This window comes from Oncorhynchus nerka, linkage group LG9a, assembly GCF_034236695.1.
Source record: "Oncorhynchus nerka isolate Pitt River linkage group LG9a, Oner_Uvic_2.0, whole genome shotgun sequence".
NCBI classification, from domain to species: domain Eukaryota; kingdom Metazoa; phylum Chordata; class Actinopteri; order Salmoniformes; family Salmonidae; genus Oncorhynchus; species Oncorhynchus nerka.
This window is the reverse complement of record NC_088404.1, coordinates 42,091,276-42,113,365: the sequence shown is the minus strand read 5'-3', so window position 1 is coordinate 42,113,365 and position 22,090 is coordinate 42,091,276. Positions and strand designations below refer to the sequence as shown.

Sequence of the window (22,090 nt, the reverse complement as noted above, 5' to 3'; positions counted from 1 at the left end):
CGTACAGCTGGAAATAACTTTTGGATATCAGAGCGGCAGTAACTCACCAGCATTATGACCATGATACTTTGTTCGTACCCCTCAGGGCAATTTAATTTATCCAAGAGGCTAATCCAAGATGCTGCCGGAGGAGAAGAGGTATTCAGAGAGGACTTCTAGTCCGACTCAGGAGGCGTGCACACCATCCACTGCTTCCGAGTATATTACTTGCTAATGTTCAGTCTCTGGACAATGAAGTAGATGAGCTCAGGGCGAGAATCTCCTTCTAGAGAGACATTAGGGACTGTAACATACTCTGTTTCACAGAATCATGGCTCTCTCGGGATATACTGTCCCCATCCATACAGCCAGCTGGGTTCTAAGTACATGGCGCAGACAGGAATAAAGAACTCTCCGGGAAGAAGAAAGGCGGGGGTGTATGTTTCATGATTAATGACTCATGGTGTGATTTTGATAACACACAGAAACTCAAGTCCGTTTCTTCACCCGACATAGAATACCTCACAATCAAATGCCAACCGTATGACCTCCCACGATAATTATCTTCGGTTATAGTCACAGCCGTTTATATTCCCCCTCAAGCAAATACCACGACGGCACTCAAGGCACTACATTGGACTTTATGCAAACTGGAAACCACATATCCTGAGGCGACATTTATTGCAGCTGGGGATTTTAACAAAGCAAATTTGAGGAAAACACTACCAAAGTTCTATCAACACATTGACTGTAGTACTCGATCTGGAAAAACACTAGACCACTGCTACTCCCCCTTTTTGAGATGCCTACAAGGCCCTCCCCGTGGCAAATCAGATCACAACATTTTGATCCTCCCTTCCTATAGGCAGAAACTCAAACAGTAAGTACCGTGCTAAGGTCTATTCAACGCTGGTCTGACCAATCGGAATCCATGCTTCAGGATTGTTTTGATCACGTGGACTGGGATATGTCCCGGGTAGCCTCTCAGAATAACATTGACGTATACACGGACACGGTGACGAGTTCATCAGGAAGTGTATAGAGGATGTTGTTCCCACGGTGGCTATTAAAACCTACCCAAACCAGAAACCGTGGATAGATAGTCGCATTTGCGCAAAACTGAAAGCGCAAACCACCGCATTTAACCATGGCAAGGTGACTGGAATATGGTAGAATAAAAACAGTGTACTTATTCCCTCCTTAAAGGCAATCAAACAGGCAAAACTTCAGTACAGAGACAAAGTGGAGTCGCAATTAAACTGCTCAGACACGAGACAATCACGGATTACAAAGGGAAAACCAGCCATGTCAAGGACACAGAAGTCTTGCTTCCGGACAAGCTAAACACCTTCTTCGCCCACTTTGAGGATAACACAATGCCACCGACACGGCCCGCTCCAAAGGACTGTAGCCGGCATGATGAAGACATTTAAGTGTGTTTACCCCTCGTAAGGCTGCCAGCCCAAACGGCCTCCCCAGCCGCGTCCTCAGAGCATGTGCAGGCCAGCTGGCTGGAGTGTTTACGAACATATTCTATCTCTCCCAATCCCATTCTGCTGTACCCACTTGCTTCAAGATGTCCACCTTTGTTCCTGTACCCAAGAAAGCAAAGGTAACTGAACTAAATTACTATTGCCCCGAACCATTCACGTCTGTCATCATGAAGTGCTTTGAGATGCTAGTCACCTCTACCTTACCTGACACCCTAGACCCACTTCAATTTGCTTACCACCCTAATAGATCCACAGACGATGCAATCGCCATCGCACTGCACACTGCCCTATCCCATTTGGGGGAATACCTACGTAAGAATGCTGTTCATTGACTGTAGCTCAACCTTCAGTGGCATAGTACCCTCCAAGCTCATCATTAAGATCGGGGCCCTGGGTCTGAACCTCACCCTGTGGAACTGGGTCCTGAACTTCCTGACGGGCCGCCTCCAGGTGGTGAAGGTAGGAAACAACACACCCACTTCGCTGATTTGATGAAATATCTCAACATGTCAAGTGCCATAATTCAGTAAAACAGTCTTAACTAGGCTAGACACAGCATTAAACATGACATTGGCAAACAAAGATTTTAGCATTTTTAATTGGAGGGGAAGAGGGTTTATCAACCAGGTAATGTCATACCTATTCAATCAAAACAAAGGGATTAAAAGAGGAATAATTAAAATGACCAAGGAGGAGGCGGATCCCATTTCTCCTCCTCCTAAATAACCTGCTCCTGTTACCGAGTGGATTAGAGCAGGGAAAGTGGCTGTCTGGGCAGAAAATGGGATTTAAACCACACTGTGTGTGTGTGTGTGTGTGTGTGTGTGTGTGTGTGTGTGTGTGTGTGTGTGTGTGTACTCATCAGGGAGGGTGGATGCACGTTGGCTGACCGAGGCAGGCTATCTGCCTGGGTTTATTTCCCTATTTGTGGATTAATTGCCTTTTCTCTGAGATTCGGCAGCAGCCCTTTATCAAATCTCCAACAGCTTCTAAAATCCCACAGTGCTCACCTGATCTTCTGAGAACAACAGTAACAACAACACACCCACACAGGGAATAAATGTCAAATATGCCTTGAGGAGCCTCATCAACATTTTAGCCTTTAACTGATAGCTGATAACTGGCTCATCATTGTGAATGTGTCCCAATGCGGCCAACATTATACTGTAACTAGTACACAGCCCAGGATATATGTTAGAAAGCAGAACAGGCAGTGTTGGGCTGTGGGCATAGGGGAGATTGCAGGAGGGTGGCTGCAGGAGGGTGACTGAGCCTTGAGACAGGAAATGTCAACTGGTTTAATACTGCAGCTGCTCGTTCACCCATGCCTTTCACTTTATCACCTCCACTCACATGTGTTTCCCTCATAAGCTAAGAAACACAATTATCTTAAAAGGCCAGTGGTGCCCACAGCGCTCATGTGAAAAAACAACTCTATTTGCTATATTCACATGCTGCTGTCCATCCAGCAGCTCCGACAGACCTAACATCACATGATGCTAGACTTCCATTTCAGACCTGCCAGAACCTGCTGGAAAAAGATAGTACCAGTCCCTTCAGGATTCTGCAGCATTCTTTTGTGATAGTTGCGGGCCAAAATGCTTGATTTTGTTGCGGCAATTTTTACATTTTGCATGGCAATTTGCGATGATTTTGTCTGATTTATCACAAAAATGTGGTGGAACGTTTGTTGAAGTGTTGCTTGATTGAACCATTTTATGCAATAAAAGTAAGGTGATTGGTTACAATTGCGCACCCCCTTTTTGTAGTGCGGTGATAGGATAGTTATCTGCAGTAATATTGCAATGATTTGACAGTTTTATGCAGTAATAGTGCAGTTATTTGACAGTTTTATGCAGTAATAGTGCAGTTATTTGACAGTTTTATGCAGTAATAGTGCAGTTATTGGCCAAATTTGCAAGCCATAATATTCAGGGAATTGTTGATTTTGTAAATACTGGAGGGACTGTAATACAAATACACTCAAACACACTCTGTCAGTCAGTCAGGCCATTCACTGACAGTGAGACAGGGGGCACTGTGGTCATCTCTGTCAAACTGGCAAATTGGTATTACAATCTAAATGAGAGAATTTCCTCAACAAATGAGCTATCCTACATGTATTAGTACTCTTACTAACAATGGCCATTATTTTGTTTGCCTTCAAACAGTAAGCACCGTCCAGATCATTTAATCCACCACACAAGCAAACAAAACAATTCACACACGCTACATCTGTATGTTGCTTGACATGAAATCTACCCTGTCCAATTAGGCTCTGTTAACAGAGGCACAGCAGCAGAACTCAAGGTGGGATTTGAGGCCTCATGAGTTACCGGTATGTGGGAAAGTGGAGCAGGTTGTAGTGGAGCAGGTTGTAGTGGAGCAAGTTCCTTGGCGTCCACATCACCAACAAACGAGCGTGGTCCAAGCACACCAAGACAGTCATGAAGTGGGCTCGACAAAACCTATCCCCCCTCAAGAGACTGAAAAGATTTGGCATGGGTCCTCAGATCCTCAAAAGGTTTTACAGCTACACCATCGAGAGCATCCTGACGGGTTGAATCACTGTCTGGTATGGCAACTGCTCGGCCTTCGACCGCAAGGCACAGTACATCTCCTGGGCTAAACTTCCTGCCATCCAGGACCTCTATACCAGGCAGTGTCAAAGGAAGGCCCTAAAAATTGTCAAAGACTCCAGCCACCCTATTCATATACTGTTCTCTCACTTCCGCACTGCAAGTGGTACAAAGTCTTGGTCCAAGAGCTTCTAAACAGCTTCTACCCCCAAGACATAAGACTCCTGAACAGCTAATCAAATGGCTACCCAGACTATTTGCACCCCCCGCTCCCCATCCCCCTACGCTGCTGTTACTCTCTGTTATTATCTATGCATAGCCACTTTAATAACCCTACCTCCATGTACATAATTACCTCAATTACCTCAACACAGATGCCCCCGCACATTGACACACTGACTCTGAACCGGTACCCCTGTATATAGCCTCCACACTGACTCTGTACCGGTACCCCCTGTTTATAGCCTCCACACTGACTCTGAACCGGTACCCCCTGTATATAGCCTCCACACTGACACTGAACCGGTACCCCCTGTATATAGCCTCCACACTGACTCTGAACCGGTAGCCCCTGTATATAGCCTCCACACTGACTCTGAACCGGTACCCCCTGTATATAGCCTCCACACTGACTCTGTACCGGTACCCCCTGTATATAGCCTCCACACTGACTCTGTACCGGTACCCCCTGTATATAGCCTCCACACTGACTCTGTACCGGTACCCCCTGTATATAGCCTCCACATGGACTCTGTACCGGTACCCCCTGTATATAGCCTCCACACTGACTCTGTACCGGTACCCCCTGTATATAGCCTCCACATTGACTCTGTACCGGTACCCCCTGTATATAGCCTCCACATTGACTCTGTACCGGTACCCCCTGTATATAGCCTCCACACTGACTCTGAACCGGTACCCCCTGTTTATAGCCTCCACACTGACTCTGAACCGGTACCCCTGTATATAGCCTCCACATTGACTCTGTACCGGTACCCCCTGTATACAGTGCCTTGCGAAAGTATTCGGCCCCCTTGAACTTTGCGACCTTTTGCCACATTTCAGGTTTCAAACATAAAGATATAAAACTGTATTTTTTTGTGAAGAATCAACAACAAGTGGGACACAATCATGAAGTGGAACGACATTTATTGGATATTTCAAACTTTTTTAACAAATCAAAAACTGAAAAATTGGGTGTGCAAAATTATTCAGCCCCCTTAAGTTAATACTTTGTAGCGCCACCTTTTGCTGTGATTACAGCTGTAAGTCGCTTGGGGTATGTCTCTATCAGTTTTGCACATCGAGAGACTGACATTTTTTCCCATTCCTCCTTGCAAAACAGCTCGAGCTCAGTGAGGTTGGATGGAGAGCATTTGTGAACAGCAGTTTTCAGTTCTTTCCACAGATTCTCGATTGGATTCAGGTCTGGACTTTGACTTGGCCATTCTAACTCCTGGATATGTTTATTTTTGAACCATTCCATTGTAGATTTTGCTTTATGTTTTGGATCATTGTCTTGTTGGAATACAAATCTCCGTCCCAGTCTCAGGTCTTTTGCAAACTCCATCAGGTTTTCTTCCAGAATGGTCCTGTATTTGGCTCCATCCATCTTCCCATCAATTTTAACCATCTTCCCCGTCCCTGCTGAAGAAAAGCAGGCCCAAACCATGATGCTGCCACCACCATGTTTGACAGTGGGGATGGTGTGTTCAGGGTGATGAGCTGTGTTGCTTTTACGCCAAACATAACGTTTTGCATTGTTGACAAAAAGTTCCATTTTGGTTTCATCTGACCAGAGCACCTTCTTCCACATGTTTGGTGTGTCTCCCAGGTGGCTTGTGGCAAACTTTAAACAACACTTTTTATGGATATCTTTAAGAAATGGCTTTCTTCTTGCCACTCTTCCATAAAGGCCAGATTTGTGCAATATACGACTGATTGTCGTCCTATGGACAGAGTGTCCCACCTCAGCTGTAGATCTCTGCAGTTCATCCAGAGTGATCATGGGCCTCTTGGCTGCATCTCTGATCAGTCTTCTCCTTGTATGAGCTGAAAGTTTAGAGGGACGGCCAGGTCTTGGTAGATTTGCAGTGGTCTGATACTCCTTCCATTTCAATATTATCGCTTGCACAGTGCTCCTTGGGATGTTTAAAGCTTGGGAAATCTTTTTGTATCCAAATCCGGCTTTAAACTTCTTCACAACAGTATCTCGGACCTGCCTGGTGTGTTCCTTGTTCTTCATGATGCTCTCTGCGCTTTTAACAGACCTCTGAGACTTTCACAGTGCAGGTGCATTTATACGGAGACTTGATTACACACAGGTGGATTGTATTTATCATCATTAGTCATTTAGGTCAACATTGGATCATTCAGAGATCCTCACTGAACTTCTGGAGAGTGTTTGCTGCACTGAAAGTAAAGGGGCTGAATAATTTTGCACGCCCAATTTTTCAGTTTTTGATTTGTTGAAAAAGTTTGAAATATCCAATAAATGTCGTTCCACTTGTTGTTGATTCTTCACAAAAAATACAGTTTTATATCTTTATGTTTGAAGCCTGAAATGTGGCAAAAGGTCGCAAAGTTCAAGGGGGCCGAATACTTTCGCAAGGCACTGTATAGCCTCCACACTGACTCTGAACCGGTACCCCCTGTATATAGCCTCCACACTGACTCTGAACCGGTACCCCCTGTATATAGCCTCCACACTGACTCTGAACCGGTACCCCCTGTATATAGCCTCCACACTGACTCTGAACCGGTACCCCCTGTTTATAGCCCCACTATTGTTATTTACTGCTGCTCCTTAATTATTTGTTTTTCTTATCTCTTACTTTTTTGTTGATGGTGTTTTCTTAAAACTGCATTGTTAGTTAAGGGCTTGTATGTAAGTAAGCAGTTCACTGTTATATATGTGACAAATAACATTTTTATTTGATTTTATTTGATATGCTATCATGACAACCTGGCTGCAAAACATGCAACTGTCCCCAGAAATGTGATTCACATGTTTGCCTGACCTCCCACTGTTATTAGGTCTAGGCTTCTGTACATTGTAGGTAGTTTCTATACATTGCTAATAATAGCCTATGGAAATAGCCTACTTTACACATTGCTTATCTCATAAGCTTTGCTAAGCTGTACGTTTTCTTATTAGATTAGTTTTGTCATTAGATTTTTCCATATTGGTATTGTTTGCTCAATGTCATTTCTTGTTGCCTTTAAAATCTTTCATTCAAAATAAAGCTGTGAGAGAGAATCACCTATAAACTCTGACTTTCACAATTGTTCCCATTTGAAAGCTGCAACTAGGACATTAAACACTTAATTAGAAGCCTATTTGGGAAATACTCTTAATAACTTTAACTTTTCTTAATGCTTTTGATGGGCTATTTTAATTAGTAGGATTTGGCCGTTTGGTTCAGAGCAGCAAGGAGGAGGGATGCATGCATCATTGTTTCCGTCTGTTAGTACGTTAGTGCGTTTATCACACGTGATATCTCAAAACAGCACTGGCCCGATTTTGACAAAACTTAGGTGAATGATGCGTCTTGAAATAGAGATCCGGAATTTACTAAATTACACTGATTGGCCAGATGGGGTCACTATAACAACAGAATGAAAATGCTACCTTTGAAAGGTCACGCCCCTCATCCCATTTGACCTTAGGTCATGGAATTCGGTACATAGGTCCCTCCCCTCACAAGGAAGACATTTGACCCATAAGGTCCACCATGACAGATTTTCTGCCATTTAGAATTTTGTGAAAAACGCTACTCTTCTGGCACTGAATGACTGATCTGCACGAAACTGTATAGGCGGCATCCATGGACAATGGTCTGTCAACGTAATATCTCAGACACCACTGGCATCATTCGTTGGGAACGACATGTTTCTTTTAGACTAAGCTTTGCTCAACTGTAAGATTTGTTCAAACTACTCGTTAGATTTTTCTCTATTGCTATTGTTTGTTATAACTATCTCATTATTACCTTAGGCTTGTCATATTTTTAGGTTATTCAGAAACAACTTGAAACTTTTGGAGGACTCGGGGCGGGAGGAGGCGAGAGAAGCCAGCATGCATAAAAACAGAATTTATGTTCATATCAAATGAAGAGAAAAGAGAAAATATGGATTTTAAAATAATTAGATGGCTGTCAGTCATCTTCGATATCTGTTACTATCGTAATATTGCCCAACAATATGATGGAGCAGCATCTCTCCTTAGGCTGAGTGCAGTCCTCTCTGGTGAACTTACAGCAAGCTCCACCACCCATACAGTGTTTCAGACCTTTCCTTCCCATACATAGAGCCTGCTATAGAAGGCCTGCAGGCAGATGCAGTGTAAATGTCAATTCTACAGAAAGTACATGTGTGTGAATGTGTTCAGAAATTGTGTCTTTACAGTGTGTGGGTGAAGGCACATAAATGTACGTACCACAGGGGGCTGGTGAGGGGAGGTAACAATAGTAACACAAACATGTGTTTGAAACCATTCCATATATTCCATTCCAGTGATTTTTATGAGCCCGTCCTCCCAACCTGCCTGTGGTAAGTACAGTATGGAAGGGAGGGAGTGTGGGTGTTAGACAGCATGCACGTACAGTATGAGATTGGATATGTGTGAGCATGTGTGATTCGTGTCAGAGGGGGTACAGACAGTCTAATCTCCTCACACCTTTCTTCTCTCAGACTCTTCTGTCACTTGCCTTGAGCTCTTTCTATTTTTTCACTGTCTTTCTGCTGAGGGGTCAGAGTTCAGCCTGGTGATAAGGGAATTGAAATCACAGTATCTTTCTCCTCGACTTCTCTCACTATCTGGCCCCGCTACAAGAGTGATCAGTCTCCTCTATCTGTGCCTGAGCGGTAGAGCCTGGGTCTGGCTGATGTGGCCTGACAGAAGTCATCTCTCTCTGTGTATCGCTGTACCGACTCTGATACAGAGGGGACCTCTATGGCCCAGCTCTCTTCTCACCAGCTCCCACTGGAGACAGACAAAGATGACCTCTCTCCATATATCACTACCTGTCTCTCCGAGCTGCAGAGCTCAGCTTAATAATATGCCGCAGTGCCTGCTGTTGATGCTATACTGCGACTCCACATAACACACCCCATTCAGCTATGGTTTTGGCCAATGAAACGACATGCTTTAGTTGGTTAATGAATGCCGAGGTCTATCAGTACATGATGGTGTGTCATAATGAATGCCAATGAAAAGCTCTGCATGCCACCCAATTAACATTAACTGGGCTCATACACACACCGGCTGTTTCCACATTGGCCACTGGTATAACAAAGCATCTAACACATAGACGAGAGAGAGAGAGAGAGAGAGAGAGAGAGAGAGAGAGAGAGAGAGAGAGAGAGAGAGAGAAAATAAGAAAAAAAGCAGGCTTATCATGATTAATCATCTCTGGGATGCGTCAGGTTAAATGTCTAGATCCCTCCTCAGGTCCACTGAGTGAACCCAGTCAGTTCAGTTATCTGGTCTATTGTCAGAGCCCTGTCTGTATGCCCCTGGCCTCACAGCTGGCCTTAGAGAGGCAGAGAGAGTGGGAGAGAGAGAAAGTAGTGAGACAGAAAAGAGGACAGATACAGAGAGATACATACCCAAAGGGAGAGTGATGGATGGAGGAACGAGGTGAGATAGAGATTTGTGGTTTGCGGTTTGTGCTCCGGGTTGGAGCGAGCGGTCGCATCTGCACTCGGTCCGCAGGTAGTATTACATTTCATTACATTTCATTATAGTACAACGGTTTGATTTGTCTAATCTTATCAATTTCTTCTTAGCTAGCTACACAGCCGTCTTTGTTTCATAGATAATTGCGTAATTATCGTAGCCGTCGTCCTAACGCAGTCTACACTGCCCTGCAGCTAGCCAGCTAGCTAACGTCCACCGTTAGCTAGTCCACCGTCTACCGATTAGCAGCACAACTATTACACTCAACTGAACGACTTGATTAGTGTAGTGTTAGCTAGCTACATAGTTGTCTTTGCTGTCTTCGTACCCAAGATAATTGTGTAGTTTAGAGTGTGTAGTTTTATGTCGTCCTTAACATAGGAGACTCTGCTAGCTAGCCAACAGCTAGCCAACGTCTACCGAACAGAACTTCTGCACTCAACAATCCGGTCGCATTTCGCTTCGCTCCACAGGTAGTATCACATTTTTCATTTCATTTCATTACAGTACAACGGCTTGATTTGTTTGATCGTAGCTAGCTACATAGCTAGCTACACAGCCGTCTTTGTATCAAAGATAATTGTGTAGTCTAGAGCGACTTCCTAGGTTAGTTAGCCAGCTATTGTCGTTCTTTTAACGCAACGTAACGTAATCAACACTGCTAGCTAGCCAGCTAGCCCCGAATAGCAGCACAGTAGAAACTATTACACTCAACGGAACGACTTGATTAGTGTAGTGTCAACAACGCAGCCAATGCCAACTAGCCTACTTAGTCAACAACGCAGCCTCTGCCAGCTAGCCTACTTCAGCAGTACTGTATCATTTTTAATCATTTTAGTCAATAAGATTCTTGCTACGTAAGCTAACTCTCTGAACACTCGTGACGTGTAGTCCACTTGTCATTCCAATCTCCTTTGCATTAGCGTAGCCTCTTGTGTAGCCTGTCAACTATGTGTCTGTCTATCCCTGTTCTCTCCTCTCTGCACAGACCATACAAACGGCCACCTAATCTGGTGGTCCCAGAGTTCCACGTGGGTTCCAGGTCTGTAGCCTCTGGAACTGCCGATCTGCGGCCAACAAGGCAGAGTTCATCTCCGCCTATGTCTCCCTCCAGTCCCTCGACTTCTTGGCACTGACGGAAACATGGATCACCACAGACAACACTGCTACTCCTACTGCTCTCTCTTCGTCTGCCCACGTGTTCTCGCACACCCCAGAGCTTCTGGTCAGCGGGGTGGTGGCACCGGGATCCTCATCTCTCCCAAGTGGTCATTCTCTCTCCCCTTACCCATCTGTCTATCGCCTCCTTTGAATTCCATGCTGTCACAGTTACCAGCCCTTTCAAGCTTAACATCCTTATCATTTATCGCCCTCCAGGTTCCTCGGAGAGTTCATCAATGAGCTTGATGCCTTGATAAGTCTCCTTTCCTGAGGACGGCTCACCTCTCACAGTTCTGGGCGACTTTAACCTCCCCACGCCTACCTTTGACTCATTCCTCTCTGCCTCCTTCTTTCCACTCCTCTCCTCTTTTGACCTCACCCTCTCACCTTCCCCCTACTCACAAGGCAGGAAATACGCCGACCTCATCTTTACTAGATGCTGTTCTTCCACTAACCTCGTTGCAACTCCTCCAAGTCTCCGACCACTACCTTGTATCCTTTTCCCTCTCTCTCTCATCCAACACTTCCCACACTCGGATGGTATCGCGCCGTCCCAACCTTCGCTCTCTCTCCCCCGCTACTCTCTCCTCTTCCATCCTATCATCTCTTCCCTCTGCTCAAACCTTCTCCAACCTATCTCCTGATTCTGCCTCCTCAACCCTCCTCTCCTCCCTTTCTGCATCCTTTGATATGTCCCCTATCCTCCAGGCCGGCTCGGTCCTCCCCTCCCGCTCCGTGGTCGACGACTCTCCGGGCAGCCGAGCGGAAATGGAGGAAAACCCGCCTCCCTGCGGACCTGACATCCTTTCACTCCCTCCTCTCACATTTTCCTCTTCTCTCTCTGCTGCTAAAGCCACTTTCTACCACTCTAAATTCCAAGCATCTGCCTCTAACCCTAGGAAGCTCTTTGCAACCTTCTCCTCCCTCCTGAATCCTCCTCCCCTCCCCCTCCTCCCTCTCTGCAGATGACTTCGTCAACCATTTTGAAAAGAAGGTCGACGACATCCGATCCTCGTTTGCTAAGTCAAACGACACCGCTGGTTCTGCTCACACTGCCCTACCCTGTGCTCTGACCTCTTTCTCCCCTCTCTCTCCAGATGAAATCTCGCGTCTTGTGACGGCCGGCCGCCCTACAACCTGCCCGCTTGACCCTATCCCCTCCTCTCTTCTCCAGACCATTTCCGGAGACCTCCTCCCTTACCTCACCTCGCTCATCAACTCATCCCTGACCGCTGGCTACGTCCCTTCCGTCTTCAAGAGAGCGAGAGTTGCACCCCTTCTGAAAAAACCTACACTCGATCCCTCCGATGTCAACAACTACAGACCAGTATCCCTTCTTTCTTTTCTCTCCAAAACTCTTGAACATCCTTGGCCAGCTCTCCCGCTATCTCTCTCAGAATGACCTTCTTGATCCAAATCAGTCAGGTTTCAAGACTAGTCATTCAACTGAGACTGCTCTTCTCTGTATCACGGAGGCGCTCCGCACTGCTAAAGCTAACTCTCTCTCCTCTGCTCTCATCCTTCTAGACCTATCGGCTGCCTTCGATACTGTGAACCATCAGATCCTCCTCTCCACCCTCTCCGAGTTGGGCATCTCCGGCGCGGCCCACGCTTGGATTGCGTCCTACCTGACAGGTCGCTCCTACCAGGTGGCGTGGCGAGAATCCGTCTCCACACCACGTGCTCTCACCACTGGTGTCCCCAGGGCTCTGTTCTAGGCCCTCTCCTATTCTCGCTATACACCAAGTCACTTGGCTCTGTCATAACCTCACATGGTCTCTCCTATCATTGCTATGCAGACGACACACAATTAATCTTCTCCTTTCCCCTTCTGATGACCAGGTGGCGAATCGCATCTCTGCATGTCTGGCAGACATATCCGTGTGGATGACGGATCACCACCTCAAGCTGAACCTCGGCAAGACGGAACTGCTCTTCCTCCCGGGAAGGACTGCCCGTTCCATGATCTCGCCATCACGGTTGACAACTCCATTGTGTCCTCCTCCCAGAGCGCTAAGAACCTTGGCGTGATCCTGGACAACACCCTGTCGTTCTCAACTAACATCAAGGCGGTGGCCCGTTCCTTAGGTTCATGCTCTACAACATCCGCAGATTAATCACCCTGCCTCACACAGGAAGCGGCGCAGGTCCTAATCCAGGCACTTGTCATCTCCCGTCTGGATTACTGCAACTCGCTGTTGGCTGGGCTCCTGCCTGTGCCATTAAACCCCTACAACTCATCCAGAACGCGCAGCCCGTCTGGTGTTCAACCTTCCCAAGTTCTCTCACGTCACCCCGCTCCTCCGCTCCCTCCACTGGCTTCCAGTTGAAGCTCGCATCCGCTACAAGACCATGGTGCTTGACGGAGCTGTGAGGGGAACGGCACCTCAGTACCTCCAGGCTCTGATCAGGCCCTACACCCAAACAAGGGCACTGCGTTCATCCACCTCTGGCCTGCTCGCCTCCCTACCACTGAGGAAGTACAGTTCCCGCTCAGCCCAGTCAAAACTGTTCGCTGCTCTGGCCCCCCAATGGTGGAACAAACTCCCTCACGACGCCAGGACAGCGGAGTCAATCACCACCTTCCGGAGACACCTGAAACCCCACCTCTTTAAGGAATACCTAGGATAGGATAAAGTAATCCCTCTCACCCCCTCCCCTGAAAAGATTTAGATGCACTACTGTTCCACTGGAGGTCATAAGGTGAATGCACCAATTTGTAAGTCGCTCTGGATAAGAGCGTCTGCTAAATGACTTAAATGTAAATGTAATGTAGAGAGATATGGAGAGAAAATTAGGAGATGAGGAAAAGAGATTGTGATTGTAAGTCAGGGATGCCTGGAGATTGAGAGATAAAGAGAGAAAGAGTGAATGAATGAATGAGTGATAGAGAAGAAGAAAAACTGAGAGAGAAGGGAAATGGAAGCGGGTGAGCGAATAGAGAGAGAGAGTGATGAGAGAGAGAGAGACAGAGAGAGAGAGAGAGAGAGAGAGAGAGGGACTGATGAGGGAGAAAGTTAGTGGCTGCTTGGTATGATCAGGCCTGCAGGCGTCTTTTGCTCAACACTCTCAATGGCTCCATTGTGCGTTGAATTACAGATGGGACATCCTCCTCCCTTTCCCCCTCCTCCCTCCCTCCATTCTCTGGCTCCCCTCCTGCCGAACACTGCCGTGGGCACGGAACTCAGCCGTAAAACCAGCCCAGCCCACAATCCCCCTCTGAACCCAGGATAGGCATATATTTAACAGTTGAAAGTTATTTTATTCCTCCAGAAGACTGGCTGTTAGAAGTGCACCATTATGCCTCCCATTCTCATTGGAGGAGTAAATTATTCATGTATCACCAATGGTATAAATGAGATATACAGTGTGAGCTCCCAACAGAAGTCCCTGGGAAGCTCCTGGCTGTAGCGGGGGATGCTAGATTAACGGTGGGGGAGACACAGACACACCAACACAAACAGAAGAGACGCTGGGAACAGGTCTAAAAGTCGCAGTAAAGACGCCTGAGATTAAATGAGCGCATATTCTGCCCAAGGCATGTCGATATTAGCAGCAGCAGCAGCAGCAGCAGCAATTTTACCACCATCAACAAGCACATATACCATTAACGTTGAAGGCAGAGGAATGTGGAGTCTGGATAGAACTCTACGTCTGCGGTGTAAAAGTTTTAGAACATTATGGATGAGATTGTGTCTGATATATACTGTATCACCCCTGGCTGGGAAACTAGCACCACTTTCATCATGCGTAGGGGTGTTCGTTAAGTCTCCATTTAGTGTGCTGCAGACCTATGAAAAAGTATGTGGCCAAGGGCCCCCCCGAGTGGCGCAGTGGGCCAATGCACTGCAGTGCATGAGGCATCACTACAGACCCGGGTTCGATCCCAGGCTGTTTCACAACAGGCCGTTACCTGGAGTCCCATAGGACGGTGCATAGCGTTGTCTGGGTTAGGGGAGGGTTTGGGGAGGGTTTGGGCGCGGGGGCTTTACTTGGCTCGTCACGCTCTAGCGACTCCCTGTGGCAGGCCGGGCCAGGCTGACTTCAGTCGTCAGTTGAGCGGTGTTTCCTCCGACACATTGGTGCGGCTTGCTTCCAGGTTAAGTTTCCGGATGTTAAGAAGGGTGGTTTAGCGGGTCATGTTTCGGAAGACACATGACTCGACCTTCGCCTCTCCCGAGTCGGTTGGGGAGTTGCATCGATGAGACTGGATCGCAATTTGACATCATGAATAAGGGGGTAAAAATACAAATAAAAAAATAAGTATGAGATCATCTAAATTCATTTCATATACTTTTAACTAACTGGTTTCCCCAATCATCTGTGATGCCAGCTAGCTAGTGTTCATATGGATGTCACAGTGACATGACAATTAGCTAACGTTACTGCAACCCTGTAAGCAAGGCGACAAGGCAAGCAAATGACCAGTGCACCGTTGTGCTTGCCGACGTGGGATGCTTCCCACTGGGCAGCTTCTGTGTCGCCAGCAGTAGCTAGTAACGTGGCCAATCTTTTCCCTCCCAGGATTGTATTGTCCCACAATGTCCCGCAGTGGTGTGGGAAATAGCTAGTGTAGCCAATATCAGGGGGTGACAATTACAGCAAGCATATGCATTCAACGCATACAACACATACAAGTAACAGTACACTCATCATCAGTACTTACATCAAAAATAAACAATTGTCTGTTTTATTAACTGAAACTGTACAATTATTTTGTTTGTAAAACTAACAGTAAAATCCGACAACGACTCTGACTCATCATCTGGCTACAAAACCAAAGTCCAAATGATTGTGGTAGTTTAATGGTAAACTCGCCCATAGCTGTATACCACATAGCCACAACCGACTAGAGCTAGTGTATACTCACAGAATAGGGAGAGCAGGACTAGAGATACCGTATACTCACAGAATAGGGAGAGCAGGACTAGAGATACCGTATACTCACAGAATAGGGAGAGCAGGACTAGAGATACCGTATACTCACAGAATAGGGAGAGCAGGACTAGAGATACCGTATACTCACAGAATAGGAGAGCAGGACTAGAGATACCGTATACTCACAGAATAGGGAGAGCAGGACTAGAGATACCGTATACTCACAGAATAGGGAGAGCAGGACTAGAGATACCGTATACTCACAGAATAGGGAGAGCAGGACTAGAGATACCGTATACTCACAGAATAGGGAGAGCAGGACTAGAGATTCCGTATACTCACAGAATAGGGAGAGCAGGACTAGAGATACCGTATACTCACAGAATAGGGAGAGCAGGACTAGAGATACCGTATACTCACAGAATAGGGAGAGCAGGACTAGAGATACCGTATACTCACAGAATAGGGAGAGCAGGACTAGAGATACCGTATACTCACAGAATAGGGAGAGCAGGACTAGAGATACCGTATACACACAGAATAGGGAGAGCAGGACTAGAGATACTGTATACTCACAGAATAGGGAGAGCAGGACTAGAGCCAGCAGCATCATCAGGTTGGAGCATACAGAGCCAGCACTGCTGCAGTCCATTCTGTTCTTCTTACAGGTGCACACTTGGACCTTGATCTCGGTGCTGTTGGAGAGTGGAGGCAGGCCAGAGTCTGTCACTACCAGGGGTAACTGGTAGTTGGCCCTCTTCATACTCTGTAGCAGCATGATCTGGGCATGTGTGTCTGAAATAGAGACCAGGCAATGAGGTTAACTGACAAGATAATTATGTTTATATACTTACATGCTGGAGCATGGACCACACTGTACAATCATGACAGTTAATTAAACAGACAAATGAATAGAGATGCATAAACAGCACACATGCACGCAGCAGGGATGGGGTCAATTTTAGTAATTGAAAAAATGGTATCGCAGTAAACTGAAAAGTAGAAGCAATTTAATTCACAGACACAGACGCACACACACACACACACACACACACACACACACACACACAGACCAGACTAACAGAAGTAAACACACATAGGTCATGGCCAGGATCATTCTAGCTAGAATGCTGTATATCCATTTCTCGTCAACCTGTCTCTTTGTGCTCCCTATCTATCCCAGTAGAGTTGATTGAAGGGCATTTCCCCCTGTCACCCACATGCAATGCTTTTGCACAGGCTTTAGCCTCTGTCAGTCAGTCCTTCAATCAGAGGAGCAGCAGGTCCGGCAGACATGATGCAAATCCTGAATCAATGTCTGTGCTCCATGTCTGCCGCTCCTCTCCTCCACAGCCCTGCTGTCCCACTGAGGCCACCCATAGAACCTGACATTAAGGAGACATATAGCAGAGAACAGTAGGCCTACTATCTAACGCCTGTCCACAGAGACACACACACAGAAATAACCGAAAGAAGCACATTCAACGGATGTATGGCAGTCCCCCCCCCACCACACCCCCATGTTTCTAATGACACGTCTTCTTACTTGATATGGGAGAGGAGACCGTATGAAATAGCCCTATAATTCCCCACTTTACCCATCACAAAGCATGGGCTTGTACTGCTAAAATGTACTGTAGTGCCTGTATCAGTCTAGGGGGTGTACTGTAGGTTACAGTCTGAACTCACTGTTGACCCTGGAGACCTTCCACGTCTTCTCCAGCCCTGGCTGCTTCCCCAGCTCGATCTTAAAGGGCCCAGCGTTGGGGTGGATGTCCCTGTCCCGCCCCCCCACGATCACCACACTGTCCTTGGTGTCTTCACACACCCGTACCACAGATGGGTGAACGTAGGGAGCATTGTCATTGTAGTCCTCTAGGTGGATGACCAGAGTGCCAGTACCAGAGGCTGGGCGACTACCTGTGAGTAGGACACAATACACACCTGTTAGAAAAACATCAACAACACAGCTCTCTCTGTTACAAACACGAGGCACTGTTGTGAGTACTGTAGCTATACACATTTCTCTGATGGCTTGGGACATTTCCATTTCAGATTTACCAAGTATCAGTTTCTTTCCACTTCAATACAGGGTTGATTCAGGCGGCTCCAAGGTCTCCAGATAATAGCTATGTGATAAACTTCTCTCTTTCCTTTGACTCTGAGCTTCAATCAACTTAATAGAGAACTGTACAAAACAAACTGTGTGTCATTTCCAGATCAAATGAACATGAATCACTTGGATCATGGTTGAGAGAGATGTGGCTTGGCAGAGCAGGTCCCTGTGTTGTGTAGATGAGATTACTCTTTATTGAATGAAGCAGAGAGACAGCACGACTGTGTGCGGTATGAGTCAGGCACGACTGTGTGCGGTATGAGTCAGGCATGGCTGTGCTGTATGAGTCAGGCACGACTATGTGCGGTATGAGTCAGGCATGGCTGTGCTGTATGAGTCAGGCATGGCTGTGCTGTATGAGTCAGGCATGGCTGTGCTGTATGATTCAGGCACGACTGTGTGCGGTATGAGTCAGGCATGGCTGTGCTGTATGAGTCAGGCACGACTATGTGCGGTATGAGTCAGGCATGGCTGTGCTGTATGAGTCAGGCATGGCTGTGCTGTATGATTCAGGCACGACTGTGTGCGGTATGAGTCAGGCATGGCTGTGCTGTATGATTCAGGCATGGCTGTGCTGTATGAGTCAGGCATGGCTGTGCTGTATGAGTCAGGCATGGCTGTGCTGTATGATTCAGGCATGGCTGTGCTGTATGATTCAGGCATGGCTGTGCTGTATGATTCAGGCATGGCTGTGTGGTATGATTCAGGCATGGCTGTGTGGTATGAGTCAGGCATGACTCTGCTGTATGAGTCAGGCATGGCTGTGCTGTATGAGCCAGGCATGGCTGTGCTGTATGAGTCAGGCATGGCTGTGATGTATGAGTCAGGCATGGCTGTGCTGTATGAGCCAGGCATGGCTGTGCTGTATGAGTCAGGCATGGCTGTGCTGTATGAGTCAGGCATGGCTGTGCTGTATGATTCAGGCATGGCTGTGCTGTATGAGGTAGGCATGGCTGTGCTGTATGAGTCAGGCATGGCTGTGCTGTATGAGTCAGGCATGGCTGTGCTGTATGAGTCAGGCATGGCTGTGCTGTATGAGCCAGGCATGGCTGTGCTGTATGAGTCAGGCATGGCTGTGCTGTATGAGTCAGGCATGGCTCTGCTGTATGAGTCAGGCATGGCTGTGCTGTATGAGTCAGGCATGGCTGTGCTGTATGATTCAGGCATGGCTGTGCTGTATGAGGGAGGCATGGCTGTGCTGTATGAGTCAGGCATGGCTGTGCTGTATGATTCAGGCATGGCTGTGCTGTATGAGTCAGGCATGGCTGTGCTGTATGATTCAGGAATGGCTGTGCTGTATGATTCAGGCATGGCTGTGCTGTATGAGGGAGGCATGGCTGTGCTGTATGATTCAGGCATGGCTGTGCTGTATGAGTCAGGCATGGCTGTGCTGTATGAGTCAGGCATGGCTGTGCTGTATGATTCAGGCATGGCTGTGCGGTATGAGTCAGGCATGGCTGTGCTGTATGATTCAGGCATGGCTGTGCTGTATGATTCAGGCATGGCTGTGCTGTATGATTCAGGCATGGCTGTGCTGTATGATTCAGGCATGGCTGTGCTGTATGAGTCAGGCATGGCTGTGCTGTATGATTCAGGCATGGCTGTGCTGTATGAGTCAGGCATGGCTGTGCTGTATGAGTCAGGCATGGCTGTGCTGTATGATTCAGGCATGGCTGTGCTATATGAGGCAGGCATGGCTGTGTGGTATTTTGTCTGCTGTTGTACTAGGGCTCTATATAGGGAATAGGGTGTCATTTGGGGTGCAAGCTTTCTGTTGCTTAGAGATTAGAGGGGATTGAAAAGCAGCTTCATTCAAAATAGCCCTGGAGGTCACTGGCAATTACCCACACATAGCAAAATCAGCAATTAGAGAATCATCTCACCACAATGCGCTTTCCAGGAACCTGGAAGAGTTTGAGTGGAGGGGAGGTGAACGTGTCAAGATGCATGTGTCATAAATGTCAAACTGTTCAAACGAGAGCCGGTTTAATTTTCATTGCTGTGTTATTAGGGAGGTGGCGCTTTGAGTGGGGGCATTTTCCTCTAGTGAAAGATTAAAACGGAGAGAGATAATCCTTATGACTCTCTGTAAACCTAAAAACAAAATCAACCTATAAAGTTCCTTTTGCTATAAAAATCCCAGCAGATGTAGACCTATCAGCTCAGAGTGGAGACACACAAACCCATACACAACATCAATGTGTGGTATCAAATGGAAACAAAACACTTCCAGACAAAACCTTGTTATTCGATTGAGAATGGATATATAGCTCTGTCTGCACATCAACAATTAATTCAACAACAATCCCATATTCAAGGACAATATAATTTTAACACCAGAAAACACACTCTTTACCATCTGTCACAACACGAACAAGAGCATTACGGGTGGAGAACTGAAGTACCGGTACCCATATTAAAGCCAACAGAGCAGTGTTGTGTCGTGATAACAGAAAAACAGTTGCTATAGCTCACACTGGGACAAAGAAAGGCTCCTGGATCTGGAAATGCACTGCTGATGAGACACAATCAGGCACAACAGCTGCTCAATCTGAACTAAACAAACATGAGCATACAGATGGAACAAATGTGGAAATGAATTATGATTTGTGCTCTAAAGGGGAAAGATCTTTGGTAATTTGTTGAACTTTTTCTCATTGTTAATGTATTTATAGCAGGTGGGTGTTAGTGTTAGATCAGGAGAAAGAGATCACTTTCATGGATGATTACTTTCATAGATTACTTGTAAGCATTTGGGTGTGGTTCATCTAACAGAGTTCAGTTTAGGGCCTTAAAGAGTTACGTTTCAGTAACAGATACAGCACGCTGCTGTAGCAGCCCCTTGATTTTGATTTAAAGGGTGCGATTCGAATTTTTAGTTTTGATGAAGATGGAGGTTGTTGGGGACAAGGGCCTGTGATTATCTGTATTTATTTCAACACATCAACACTATAGAGACTGAGTTTTCTTCTCCCCATGTGTCCCAGCAAAAACAGCTGTCGCATGAAACATGTACATTCTGCCCATTTATAGTGAGACAAGCAGACGCTGTGCTTGGCTAGAGTTTAATGAAGCCGTTTGTCTTCTGTTGGCATCTAAAATGCATATTCCCTCATATAATCACTCTCTCTCCCTCTTTCCCTCCTCCTCGTCATCTTCATTATCATCACATCCACATCAACATGTCTCAGCACAAACTGAGCTCATCTTTTGTCCTCTACTTCACTCTGCTATGTCACATAGATTAAGTTAAACTCATATGTGTGTTGATAGGCATTAAATCATTATCCAGTGTACAGTTTGTTTGCATTCAAGCTTATCTCGCATTCATTAATAGGCAATTTGGTCACACTTCAGCATTACATTAAATGAATTAATGCTACAACAGAGTAACAATAAAACCTATTTCCCCATATAGGCGACACACAATATTGTTGGCAGTAAAAGTTGACTGAGAGTTTAAATTCATCTTTGTAACCATTGACATTGGGTGTTTACTTTCTACTGACTGATCGTCATCTTTTTACTTCCACCAAACAACGACTCAGACAGATCAATCTTCATTATGCCACATCATTATACAGAGATTGTACATCAAACCAGTAAATTAGGAATATTACTGCCAAAAGTGTCTATGCAGTACTTGCCTAAGGATACTGCTAATACTTCATAGCAACTTGTATAATTTCCCTGTATAATTTACCATTAAATAGTATACTGTGCAATATAGGGCCAAGTGGTTATCCCTAAGTGTTTATCCAAGCAATGCAATAAAATTATTGTATTTTCAGAAATTAATATTGACCTGTGATACTCTACAAGTCTGAGTGCTGTTGTGTAATTGATATGCATCACTTTAAATAGCACTTTGTTATGATATGCAATAACCAGAAAGGTTCCTTTTGAGACAGGCAAAGCGAGAACGAGAGAGAGAAAGTGAAAACGAGATAGAGGTGGGGGGGGGGGGGGGGGAGCAGCCATCATGAATAATCTGTTCTGGGATGTGAGTGGACCCGGTCAGTTCAGTTATCTGGTCTATTGTCAGTGCCCTGTCTGTACGACCCTGGCCTTGCAGCTCTGCTATTCTCCTATAGCAGCCCAGAGATGAGAAGTAGACGGGGAGCTGGTGAGATGGGGATTGGTTGACTTGTGGAGCTGGGATGGGAAGCTAATCCTCTGCTGCAGGCTGTGAGGAGAGATGCTC

General features: G+C 46.3%; 1 protein-coding gene across 1 annotated transcript in view; it reads right to left on the bottom strand.

Moving 5' to 3' along the window:
• cdh13 (cadherin 13, H-cadherin (heart)) overlaps positions 1-22,090 on the bottom strand; it is a 554,022-nt gene that overhangs the window by 5,565 nt on the left and 526,367 nt on the right. Inside the window, exons 12-13 of the mRNA XM_065022614.1 lie at positions 17,460-17,690; positions 16,347-16,565 (exon numbers count right to left, since the gene is read on the bottom strand). Coding sequence (XP_064878686.1) covers positions 16,347-16,565; positions 17,460-17,690 — 450 coding nt within the window. The remainder of the gene's footprint in view (positions 1-16,346; positions 16,566-17,459; positions 17,691-22,090) is intronic.